The sequence below is a fragment of the Mustela nigripes genome, chromosome 2, assembly GCF_022355385.1.
Source record: "Mustela nigripes isolate SB6536 chromosome 2, MUSNIG.SB6536, whole genome shotgun sequence".
Taxonomy (NCBI): Eukaryota; Metazoa; Chordata; class Mammalia; order Carnivora; family Mustelidae; genus Mustela; species Mustela nigripes.
Genome location: NC_081558.1, coordinates 130116671 through 130130479, shown reverse-complemented (window position 1 = coordinate 130130479; position 13809 = coordinate 130116671). Strand labels below are relative to the sequence as shown.

Below are 13809 nucleotides of genomic sequence, written 5' to 3'. Positions count from 1 at the left end.
TAAATATTCTTTCAGATCAATATCTTTTGTTATGTATTTCCCAGAGGAAATAGGAAGACACAGGAGTAAAGGATTTGCGAGGCTATGAAATTATGTTAAATGCAATTTGGAATGTTGCACAATATATACAGAAATAGCTGTTTTTCTTTTTCGGGAAACATAAAGCCAATGGGAGTAATTTCAAATAACTCTAATATTGCCAAAAAGGAAGAAAGAATTATTGGTAAATCCATCAATTAAAAGATTCTTTCATTGGGACACCTGGGTGGCTCAATCGTTTAAGCATCTCAGGTCATGATCCCACAGTCCTGGGATCAAGTCCCACATCAGGCTCCTTGCTCAGCAGGGAGCCTGCTTCTCCCTCTGCTTCTGCTGCCACTCTGCCTGCCTGTGCTCTCTCTCTGTCTCTTTCTCTCTGACAAATAAATAAATAAAATCTTAAATAAAAAAGATTAATTAAAAAAGATTCTTTTATTATCTACCAAAGTCTTTTTAGAGTTAGAAACCAAGCTTAAATAACCAAACTACTGCTTACAAGTATTTACAAATATGTTTAATAAATATATGACATTTACAAATATGTTTAAACTAATAAATGTTTGACTTTTCATGACATTGTTTAGATCTAAATAACAGATTTTTAAATTATTTTCTTTAAGACATTAACTCAATTTCTTCTTCTAGGTGTTATAAAAAGGACGGGTGATATAACGGACCTAATAACCTCCCTTTTTATAAAAAACAACCTCCCTTTTTATATAAAAAAATCACTTATATATTTCTGTATCATCTATTTGTAGAATTAATTTCCTCATAATAATGTATTGGAAAATCACATACTTGATTCTACTACATGTACCAATGTCTTATAATGAGGCCCTTCTCTTTCTTCTTAGAATGAGTTCTTATATACCAAGTATTGTGGAATTCACTGTTTTAAGTTCTCCCAGAATGACCCCTGGGATTCCTGAATCTTGTTAAAAAATGAAATCACAGAGATGATTATTTCTGGATACTCAGTAATGTTTAGTTTCCTGAATATTGCAGGAAGAGAATATTTTGCAAGTGCTCCAATTCTGTGTTCCAACATTACTACTATCACCTATTTCAAGGCAAAAATCACTAAGTTTCATGTCTAATTTCTTCTCTGTAATTTGTCACTTCAGTTGATGAAGTAGGTTTCTGTGGACTCTATTTCTCATATAAAAAATATGGGAAATACATCTGATTTCTTAAACAACCCAAAGTTTAGGAGAGAAAAACAAGTGCATAGTGAGTTGTTTAGTACAACTCAGGGCCATGGAACCAGAGAGAAAGGAGAAAAAGGAATGGTATTATCCCTTTTCCTTCATCTAATAAAGACACTTTATAAAAATTTCAAAACCATGTCATTAGGTGCTACTAATAAAAACAAAGAATTATTGCCAAATTACTAATTTTAAAGTATGCATACTTATTTCATTTTGCTTTTATAGATAAAACATTTAACACTGTTTTAAAAATGGATATACATACATAGGGGATCTGAGCAGCCACCATATCATTATATACTTGCTCAACTTCTGAAGTATTTCTGTACCCATAACGACATAATTGGAATCCTAAAGCCCAGTAAGGTGGCATGACAGGTCGACCAATTACCTTTGGGAGAAAAAAAAAAAAAGTTATTTGTGAACTAAGAGTTACTTTATATCACAAATAAAACTTAAAAAAAAAAAAACGTAGTGTCATACTTCATGGTACTGTTGTGTTGCAATTTCTGGAGTTGGGCCCAAAAACACATAAAAGTCCAAGATTCCTCCAATTATACGGTAAGTTAGAGCAGGAGTTGGCTGAAATGTAACGTCTGGAAATCCAAAATATGATTACATTTTTATCTATGTAAAATAGTTTACTAAAGAGTAAAATAAAATACAAGAAATTCAGCAAATGACTGTTTTACCCATTGCATTGCTGTTAAGTAAGAGAACTCCATGAGCATAGCCTTCATCTTCCAGAGCCATGTAATAGGGATGAAATCCATAGGAATTAAGTTTATACTAAAATAAAAAATTAAATATAATTCACATTTAAGTAATAATAGCATAATATTTAAACAATAATAGCATATGAATTTTGTGAAGGTAATATTCAAATGCATTGTAAGACTGAGGCTATATGAATTTAAAGGTTCTTTCTTTGTACACAAAGCTATGCTTACATTAAAACATTTCTCCTTTAGAAAATAATTCCTTTATTATTTGAACCATCACTGCTTTAGAGCATACAAATGAATGTACAAATTTGTAACACCTACAAATTCTGTCATATTAACTGATGTAAAAACCCATTGATATTGGTGTAGTTGGGTTTCTTTCTACAAATTCATTTATAAATTGGCACTTCTTTATCAATAAAAAAAGCCCTAGAAATGTTGAAAATATTCAAACCTCTTGAGAGATTATATGGTAATACCTAAGTTTATATAATATTATAATATTTTAAATGATATCTTCTTTACACAATAGTTTATAAACACTTAATTTCATTTTCAACTAGATCTTTTCATTTTTTGGAATACAAAACCTATATCAGGCTCATGAAATAACTTCTCAAAAGTCATAAAACTTTTAAGTTGATGACCCCTAATCAAACTGACAATTTTAGGGGCACCTGTGTGGCTCAGTCTGTTAAACCTCTCACTCTTGATTTTGACACAGATCAATCTCAGGGCCTTGAGATGAAGCCCCGTATCAGGATCTATCCTGAGCGTGGAGCCTGCTTGGGGTTCTTTCTCTACATATCCCTCTGCCCCACCTCCTTCCCACTCTTGCTTGTGTACTCTCTAAAAAAACAACACACACATACACACACACAAAACTGACCTCTTTGACTCACACTGTATGTCAGTATTTGATCAGCATGTGGAAGAAGATTTATATTTTGAGTCAAGAATTATATTAACCTAATAATGTCAATACATTGTTGCACAGTTGTTTTTTTTTTAATTTTTTTTTAAAGATTTTATTTGTTTATTTGACAGACAGAGATCACAAGTAGGCAGAGAGGCAGGCAGAGAGAGAGAGAGAAGAGGAAGCAGGCTCTCTGCTGAGCAGAGAGCCCGATATGGGGCTCGATCCCAGGACCCTGGGATCATGACCTGAGCCGAAGGCAGAGGCTTTAACCCACTGAGCCACCCAGGCGCCCCCCATTGTTGCACAGTTTTAAAGAAATACATTTTGTAAAAAACATTCTTTCAAGTTGAAACAAATGAAAAGCAGACCTCATAATCCAAGTTTGAACAATTATGACACAAATAAAAGTTGTTTGAGCACCTAACAATAAAAAGTCTTTGCAATAGTATATACACTTATAATCTTATATTGAATATATCCTTTAGATATAAGTCATGTGTAAAACATCAAAATGAATTAGTATTTTATTAAAATGTGTTTTTGCATGATATACTTAGAATAATTATAATTAATATTAGTTGTGCAAATATTCATGAAATGTACTCCATTATTTAAGACAAAACATTGGGAAAAGTGATATAAGCATATAAAAACGTTTCTAAAGATGTATTTAGCAGTATGGCCTCATAAAAATGCACACCTGTACCTGGGTATCATAAAGGAAAAAATTAGCATCAAATCAATATCAAAGAAGCAAAAAAAAAATTTTTTTTCAAGGAGAGCCCTGGTCAATTATTTCTACAAGCTGTGGATAAAAGTAGATTTGGCAGGGGATTTGAATCTGAATATTTGTTTTATCACTGTAATCAAGGATGTTATCCATCCTATCCTCTGCTTTCACATGTAATTTAAGGTAGCTTTTTGTTTGTTTTTTAGAAAATCACTATCACAGGTCTGGGGCCCTTTGTCATTATTACTTCAATACTCAAGTTTAGGCCTACAGAGAAGTGGCCAAGATCCTAATCATGGTCTTAGTTGACTCACAGAGTAGTCAAATATTGATACCTACACCAGGGGGTTGGTCTCTTGTAAACATTCCCCAAGTATGCCAGTTCAGGTCTCTCTTAAATGTTGTATGTTCCACTTCCCCAAAACCGTATATATATTCTGATGGCAGGCGAGTAGATATTTGAATAAACTGGTTATTAAAAGCAAATCCAGGCAGGTGAGAATCCCAACTGAAAAGAAAAGAAAACAATTCTAATAAATACAAAGTATTACCACAAATACTAATGGTAATTCTTTCTTAGGTGATCTGAAAACCAGTAATATTTTTCTCTATGTACCTATTGTACTCAAATACCAAATGAAAATAATATCCCAATACATTTTTCTTTTGACTATGTTAAAGAGTATCTAAAATATGTTTCATTTATTTGGCATTATTAGTAAAATAAATTATAGATAAATATGATTATGGTTTATCTTTAGATATATATTGCTTTTTAAAATAAAATTAATATGAAGTTATAAATAATATTGGCCTAGAAGGAATATATGTCCCAGAAGCTGAAAGTCCTCTGTTTTCCTGTTGCCTTGAGATAATCACTGAGGTAAAATTTTTCTACATATGGATTAAGATGAAATCAGTGTCAAAATAAACTATAAGGCATGGTGGATTTTTTTTTAAGATTTTATTTATTTGACACAGAGAGAAAGTGAGAGAGAGTACAAACATGGGGAATGGCATGCAGAAGGAGAAGCAGACTCCCCACAGAGCAAGAAGCCCAGCGCCTGATGCCATCCCAGGACCCTGGGATCATAAACTGAGCCAAAGGCAGATGCTTAACAGACTGAGCCACCCAGGTGTCCCATGAGGAATATTTTAATTGCAAGGTCTCCCTAATTACTACTCCCAATCTTTTCTTCCTTTATTTTGTATTTATAAAAATGGGTGTTTTAAAATAAATCTTGAAGTAATGTGTTACAGAGAATGTATTGTTTTTCTAGTCATTTGCAAGAATATAAATGAGGAAGAAAAGAAATTGAAGTTGGAAGAAAAAAGAAACATGAATTGCAAAGAATTTAGGATGTATTCAAAATTTTATCTTATGGATTTTGGAGAAGTATTTACTAAAAATAATGCTTTCCAAATAAAAATAAATAATGCCACTGCACCAGATTTTTTTTTTTACAAAATGACTTCACTTCTTATTCTCTGAAACAAAAATATTATCATAACAACACAATTTTTAAAGCAATACAGACATAATTTTCTTCATTATTTGTATCCATCCTGACAATATCTGCAAATATCCTGACAACATCTTCTAAAAAGTCGCATGGTAAGCTTAAATTACTTGAAAGTATCTTTTAATATATTACAGTTTATCTACAAAGCTCTACTGCCTATTAAAACAAAAATAATTTTTATATGTTTATTCATTGTAACATAAAAATACAGAGAGGTGTATGTGTATCAATTACCTTTCATCATTACCTGGAAGAGATAGTATTAACTTTATCAGATTTCAGAACTAATATATTTCAATTTTAATTAATTTCTAATTAAATATTTACATAACATATTCCAACTACTTTTTTTTTTTTTGCTAATACACTTTTCAAGAGGAGTCTTGGTTTTAGTTCTCAGCTTGATTAGAAGAAAGAATGTGATAATAATTAAATCAATCACATCCAAGATGAAGGTGAAATTTTACTAATCCTTAGTGATAGTCCCATGAGTATGATAATTGTTCAGTTTTAAAATTTAAAACAGGTCAAGTTATTTAATAAAATTAAAACATTTTTAGTGTGATGATTAATACTCTAGCACAGTGAAAATAATCTTACTTCCCCTCTAACCTAAAATCAAAATATTCCGCATATCAAGTAATTCAATCACTTACATAACTTTTCCTGTACTTCTCCTTCGAACCTGGATGCCAAAAGGATTTTCTTTGATTTCAACATCATAAAGTCTGTTTTCGTAAGTACTTGTTGGTGTGGTTGGAATGTTTAAAGGTACTGGAACTTCATATCTCTTATTTTGGGGATCATAGATCTATTGCAGAGAAATAATGAAAATAAAAACATTTCTCTCTTATTCTCTCTTATTGCTGAAATATCATGTAAACAATCATTAAATAATTTAAGTAATTGCTCAGACAAGAATATTGTAATTCTTATTTATATAATTCTCAATTTTGTATCCATGGCTCATATATCTATATGGAAATCCACATACACATGTAATGAGATCAAGTTATGAATTATATTTTATCATTTTTTGTCATCAAATTTTCCATACAAAAGAAATCTTCAAAAAAATTTTGGAGCTAAATGTTCTCTTATATAGATACACAAAATTATTTACCACTTGATGGTTAGACTCAGAAGTTGTTTCAGTATTTTTGATCACATTTATGATCCTACAATGACTGTTAATGGTTATTTATGTTTATACATTTCTTTATTTTTTCAAAAACATTTCTTAGAAGTGATAGTGTTAGGTCGCAAAGAGTGTACTAAAATGTGTAGAGTCTTTGATATCTATTTTCCATAAATAGTTTACTAATTAATATTCTTACCAAAATGTATATCCTAATACTATTTTCTGTTAAACTAAAAGCATTTATTTTTCTAAATGTCATGTCATTCAACTAATAAAAGTATTTTAATATTTTTATCTCTAATTTTTATGTCTTCTGTTAATTGTCTGCTTATGGAGACTTACTATTTTTCTTGGTTTTGTAAATTGAAATTTCTTGCTTTTTGTCATGTATGTAGCAAATACTTAACCATTTTTTGCTTTTCTTCTAATTGTTTATAGTGTTTGTTGATGTTGAAATGTGTTAAATTTTCATGTAAGAAAATATATAGGTTTTCATCTGTGGGATTTATACTGTCGTATCTATGGTTTGAAAGGATTTTACTAGGCAGATATAAGACAAAAATACATGTAATTTTTTTTCTGGGCTTATGTTTAATTGATATTATATATATACAAGTACATCTTTTACACACACAAACATATTTTTTGTCATCTTTTTTCAATAAACTGTCAGGTATTTCTGGATGCAGTTACATACTGTCTCAATTCCATAAGTTTTATCATCTCTTCTTTTCATGAATTTTAATTATTGCCATAGCCAAATGTTTACTTCTCCAGATGAACTTAAAGAAAATTAATTAACTTTAAAAGAGTTAGGCTTATTTAAGATTTTTTTTATTTAAAATCTACCAACACTTTTCTGGGGGGCTTCTGGGTAGCACAATTGCCTGGGTGTCTGACTCCGTTTGGGCTCAGGTCAGCAGAGACTTCCCACTCAGCAGGACATCTGTTTAAGACTTTCTCTCCCTCTGCTCCTTCCCTGACCTCACTCAATAGGCTCTTTCTCAGATAAATAAATAAATCTTAAAGAAACAAAACAAAAACTATCAACTTTTTTAAACCTTTTCTTATAACAGTCAATTTGCTCCTATGATTTTTGATATTTTTGTTGTGTCATTGATTGTTTTTCTCTCTAGATTTTGATAATGGTATTTGCCTCCATTTCTATTTTTAAATGGTGAATGATAACATATATTTTTTGGATACTATTTTACATCCAGTCATTTTTCTGATCTTCTTATCATTTTTAATAGTTTTTGTAATGGATTCCCTTGGAGCTCTTAAGTAAAAGGTAATGAGAACAAACTGATGCCAGAGGGGAGGGGTGGAGGCAAGGGCAAAGTGAGTGAAGGAGCGTGGGAGATATAGGCGTCCAGTTATAGAATGAATACATTAGGGGGATAAGAGGTACAGCTTAGGGAATGTAGTCAATAATTTTCTAATAAGGTTATATGGTAACAGGTGGTAGCTACACTTGTAGTGAGCATAGCATAAAGTATAGACTTGTCGGATCACTATCTTGTGAACCTCAAACCAATGTAACATTGTATGTCAGCTATACTTCAATTAAAAACTAACTGCTACCTGTACTGTTGAAAATTTTTTTTTCTTTTTATGTCTATTGCACTGGTCAGAAAATTCAGGCTGTTATTTAAAAATAATGGAAATAGTATCCTGTTTTGTTTTGGCTTTTTAATTATTTATTTATTTATATGAGAGAGAGAGTACAAGCAGGGGACAGAAAAAGAGGAAGTGGGGAGAATCAGACTCCTTGATGAGCAAGGAGCCTGACCTGGGGCTCAATCTCAGCATCCTGGGATCATGACTTGAGCCTAAGGCTGATGCTTAACCAACTGAGCCAGCAAACATCCGGGCTTTGTTTATCCTAATGTAACAATAAACACAGTCTGATTCTAAGTAACTTATGTATTTAGCAAGAATTTGATTTTTTTTTAAATCACCACTACATGTTTAATTATACACAAAATTGCAAAAGTAAGAAGATTTATTTTTGGTCGTAGGTATGAGCTGTGTAGGGGGAAAAAACCTTTATTTTTATAAAATCAAAATGTCTACAATTCAGTTGCTAATCCTTAATATCGTAAAACTGAAGTATCTAAACTATTCGGAATCTTTTGTTTTGAGAGATGAGTCATTCATTGGGATAGTTTATATCAAACATACCTTAAACTGCAGCATATCATTTTTGTGATATTTCACCTCCACACGAAGAGTTGAGATGGGGTCAGAAGGTAGCTTTATTTGAGCTCTTGTAGGATTCAGCTGTAGGTCAGTTGTTATACCCATTGATGAATACTGAGTTGAACTGACCAAATAAGGGTTGTATTGTCTAGGAAAGTAACAATCAGGTGCTTGGGAGCTAAGAGGAACCTAAAAACAGAATACATGTTCATTGCCAGAAAATTATAAACAGTGTAATATTGAACTCTTTAAAAAAGGTAGACATATTTAATCACATGTTGCATAGCTTATCAATTTTATTATTTAACTACAAAGTAAAATTATAATCATAACACAAATATCTATTATGCAACCTAAAATATCGTACACTAAAATTTTATGTATAATATTTATATTTTGACTCTAAAGATAGACCAGTAGAGGAAAAGAATCGAATGTCATAGCTTTTCAAAAGAATATAGAATGATTCTATGGTCTTTGCAAAAATTAAGTATATAATGGGGTGCCTGGGTGGCCCAGTGGGTTAAAGCCTCTGCCTTCAGCTCAGGTCATGATCTCAGGTTCCTAGGATCGAGCTCCGCATTGGGCTCTCTGCTCAGTGGGGAGCCTGCTTCCCTCCTCTGCCTCTCTGCCTAGTTGTGATCTTTGTCTGCCAAATAAATAAATAAAATCTTTTAAAAAATTAAGTATATTACTCATAAATCTTGATTCTATGCTTATTCTTATTCTTCATACTGACTATTGCCTTTTGTATGTAAAATGGCTCTACAACAACCCTCAGAAGGGCCTGTACTTAAAGTTCTTTTCTTGGGGAGCCTAGGTGGCTGAGCAGGTTAAATCTCTGCCTTCATTCAGGTTGTGATCTCAGAGTCGTGGGAGGAATCCTGGGATCGAGTCTGGCATTGGGCTCTCTGCTCAGCAGAGAGCCTGCTTCCCCTCTCTCTTTGCCTGTCTCTTCGCCTACTTGTGATCTCTCTCTGTCAAATAAATAAATAAAATCTTAAAATAAATAAATAAAGTTCTTTTCTTTTACTTATAATGAAATTATATGATTCCTTATCTCATGACTGATCCTAATACTGGTCAATTACATCCTGACCAATATTTAAATAGTGACTATGGCCAAAGAGCAAAATGGATTGGTTTATATATAAGTGGAAGCTAATATCTAAAAAAATGAATGATAAATGGTGGCATTGAGGGCTAGTCCATTCCTCCCATCTTTCTTATTTATTAAATTATTATATTGCTGGGAGAAGCAATGTGCTCATCTAACTTGTCCCAGTCTCTTTTGAGGAAGTTATATATGACCTCCAAATCCTCCTTAAAAGAAAAGGGTATAAGCTGATTAAAATAGGATGTCTTTCCACCTCCCACCTTTGGGGCTGGAATGAATACATAATGACAGAAGACATAATACAAACTGGAGGATAAAAAAGAAGCAGAGAAAGACAACTATCATATGATCTCCCTGATATGAGGAAGTGGTGATGCAACATGGAGGCTTAAGTGGGTAGAAGAAGAATAAATGAAACAAGATGGGATTGGGAGGGAGACAAACCATAAGTGACTCTTAATCTCACAAAACAAACTGAGGGTTGCCGGGGGGGAGGGGGTTTGGGAGAAGGGGGTGGGATTATGGACATTGGGGAGGGTATGTGATTTGGTGAGTGCTGTGAAGTGTGTAAACCTGGTGATTCACAGACCTGTACCCCTGGGGATAAAAATATATGTTTATAAAAAATAAAAAATTAAAAAAAAAAATGGTAAACCTAAAACTTTGATGACATTGATAGGCCAGTATATCAGACATGAGCTGCTTTCTTGTAGGAGAAAAATAAACTGTGTCTTGTTTAACCAAATCATCACTCTGTTGAATGGATATCAAAACAACTGGCTAGAAATTACTCCTTATTGGAACTACTACACAGTCCATTAATATCAGAAGTTTTAATATCTTGAGACAATGCTTTTGAAAGACTGGCCTATCGGCAAAATACCTTAATATATTAAGCTAGTCGGCCATAGTCAATATCTAATATGAGTTCAACATATAGTGAAATGGGCACACTTTATTAAGTTAAGTAAAGCACACTATCTAAAGTGCTTGGAAAGCAACTTACACAACCATTTAGTCTGGCATTTAATAAACCATATCTTCAGAGAATTAATAAAATTAAAAATAAATTGTTCGGAGGCGCCTCCATGGCTCCCTGGGTTAAAGCCTCTGCCTTCGGCTTAGGTCATATTCCCAGGGTCCTGGGATGGAGCCCCACATTGGCCCTCTGCTCAGCAGGGAGCCTGCTTCCTTTTCCTCACTCTCTGCCTACTTGTGATCTCTATCTGTCAAATAAATAAATAAAATATGTAATCAGTCAATCAATCAATCAATTGTCGGGGCACTTGGGTGGCTCTGTGGGTTAAACCTCTGCCTTCAGCTCAGGTCATGATCTCAGAGTCCTGATATGGAGCCCTGCTCAGTGGGGAGCCTGCTTCCCTCTCTCTGCCTGCCATTCTGTCTACTTGTGATCTCTCACTCTCTGTCAAATAAATAAATAAATAAATAAAATCTTTAAAAGAAATAAATAAAATTTAAAAAATAAATAAATTGTCTGTCAAAGGCCTAATTTCAAATTCCAAATGTTTCTCTAGATGAATTTAGTTCTTACACTATAGAATTAAAATTGTAATACATAAGGTTACATTGAGATATTTATGTAAAAGCCATGCTATGAATTATAATAAAATTCTTAGTACCGTTTCCCATAAACAGCCACGTGCTTCACACTTTTCTTTAGTTGCAGGGTCTGCATCTGGATAACAAGTAAACCTTTCATTTACTGAGTAATTTTGATTCCATTGAACGGTAAAGTTCCTTCCAAGGTTAAAGTTGAGATTGTAAATTAGGAGATTCTGAAGACGAAGAAACATTAAAAAATATTTGTGAAAACTGGATGACTTAAAAGTACTTAACATTTATAAAATGCAACAACCACAGCAATTCTTCAAGTCAAATCATTGGTATTTTAATAGGATACTTAAAGAACAGATAAGAAAGGAGAAAATATGTCATGCCACTGAAATGGCTACAATTTCAAGACAAGAGAAGTATAAGAAATCATAGAATATCAATGAAAAGCATTATTGCTAAATCCAGACATGAGTTCTGATCTCAGTTCTGCCATTTAATGCTTATGCTTCTTTGGGACAATTGCCTATCCTTTATTATCTTCCATTTCCTCCACCTGTGAAATGGGGATGATTGTTTCTACTACAAGGGGTTGCTATACAGGAAGAATGACAAATGAAATTTAAAGCACTTAACACAATGCCTAGGGCAGATTAGGTGTGAAATAAATATTAGTTCCCTCAAGGGAGGGATAATAGTGACAGGTTTATATAGAAAACCCCAAAGTCAGAAGAGGGAAATACCTATTTCTTCAATTCTGTCTCTAATTTGAGACACTGCTTACAATCTTTGAGGGACTAGTTAGGAGATAATATGGTATGATGCAAAACATGGCGTGATGTGTGTGTGTGTGTGTGTGTGTGTGTGTGTGTGTGTGTATACACAATGTGTATATATATATATGCACACACATATATATGTTCTAACATATAATGATTTTATATGTGTGTGCATATATATGCACACACATATATATGTTCTAACATATAATGATTTTTATTATTAGGATATTGCCAAAGTTAAGTTTGTTGTCTATATACCTTGAGAATACTATAGGCAAAATTTATCCCAGACTTCTATCTTCATTAGCTTATTTTTTGATATCAACTTACTTTCATACCTCTACATGCAGGACTGAAAATTCATATAAAGATTAGTCTAAGCATAGCATAATTAAGAAAGTGTGTCTATTAGAGTCTGTGTAAATCTTACATAAGCATAAATACAAACACAGAAATAAGTTAAAATTGCAAAAAACAAATAAAATTATTTTTGTTTTATACTCTTGTGGCAATCTCTGTTAGAGTCATAAAGTTCTCAATAAGCCTGCATTATTTAATTTATATTAATTAATTATTATAGCCTCAGGAATATACAAAATTATAGTATATTTACTAAATAAAAATAATTAGCCAATACATATTGTTATAAAAATTGTGAAGTGAAGAACTCTGGGCCAGAGGCTTAGGAATTAGGAAAAAAAAAACCTCTAAAGGAATATTCTATATCTCAAGTAATTGAGAATTTATACTGATGTTACCAATTTAGGGTATATATAAATGGTGGGAAAAAAGTAAATAAAAATAATTTCAATGCTTTAAATTATTATGATCTATATTTTAAGTACAGTAGTTTATTACCCAAAGCAACAATTTAAGTGTTATATTTTATAGATAAGGAAACTGAGATAATAAATTAATTTGATATGTTTAAATGTACACATTGCAAGGCTGAAATTCAAGTCCTATCCTAAGACTCCTTTTCCCTCCATAGTACACATCTTGAGATTTTATTTTTCAGTAATCTCTATACCCAACATGGGGCTCAAACTTACAACCCTGAGACCAAGGATCCTACATGCTCTCCTTACTGAGGCAGCCAGATGCCTCTCGGGAACACATCTTAAAAGAGACAAAAATTATAATTGCCTTAGAAGCAAAGAGTGTAAACAAAATTTCAAAAAAAAAAAAAAGACAAGATCTATCAAGGATAGTGATAGTTCTTGAAAGGAGAAGCGGAGGGAATGAGTGAAGAAAGGCATTATAAATAAATATATATATATATATATATATATATATATCTTAAAGAGTATTAAACAAGAACTAAAGAATTTAGAACCTTTATTATATGTAACAGGTGAGTAAGTTCAAGTTCAGGGTAGGAAATGCCATAAAAATATTAATAAGATGTATATAAGTGATATCCAAGATAAAATGAAATAAAGAGAAGTAACAAAGAGTCCTTTTAATGTTGATATCTGAAATGGGAATTACCTAAAATAGAATATTAATAGCAAAAGGAGAAAAAAAAGAAGTAATATGAAGAAAAAATGTCACAAAACCAGAGACTGAATGGTTACATAATGTTAAATGTGAGAATATATGACAGGTAAAATATTTTAAAATTTTTAATTTACCTGGTCAGAAGCAGTGTAAGTAAAATTGTAGTGATCTTTTATTGGCTGATTATCTTCCACCACTGTAACTTGTGTAACAGAGTCTGTCAAACCAAGGATTTTTATAGTCTCAAAAGCTAAAGTGGTTCCTTCCTGGTATGATGAATGTGTGCATAAAATATCTAATTTGTTCTGAAAAGAAGTATATAATAGTATATATTAAGTAGAAGGTCAA

The 13809-nt window shown here is 32.2% G+C and overlaps 1 protein-coding gene across 1 annotated transcript in view; it reads right to left on the bottom strand.

Annotated features, from left to right (window-relative positions):
• Positions 1–13809, bottom strand: part of SI (sucrase-isomaltase) — a 97321-nt gene that overhangs the window by 39926 nt on the left and 43586 nt on the right. The window contains exons 23-30 of the mRNA XM_059388067.1: positions 13596–13766; positions 11248–11403; positions 8473–8679; positions 5804–5958; positions 3964–4132; positions 1943–2039; positions 1734–1846; positions 1516–1641 (exon numbers count right to left, since the gene is read on the bottom strand). Of these exons, the coding sequence (XP_059244050.1) occupies positions 1516–1641; positions 1734–1846; positions 1943–2039; positions 3964–4132; positions 5804–5958; positions 8473–8679; positions 11248–11403; positions 13596–13766 (1194 nt within the window). The remainder of the gene's footprint in view (positions 1–1515; positions 1642–1733; positions 1847–1942; positions 2040–3963; positions 4133–5803; positions 5959–8472; positions 8680–11247; positions 11404–13595; positions 13767–13809) is intronic.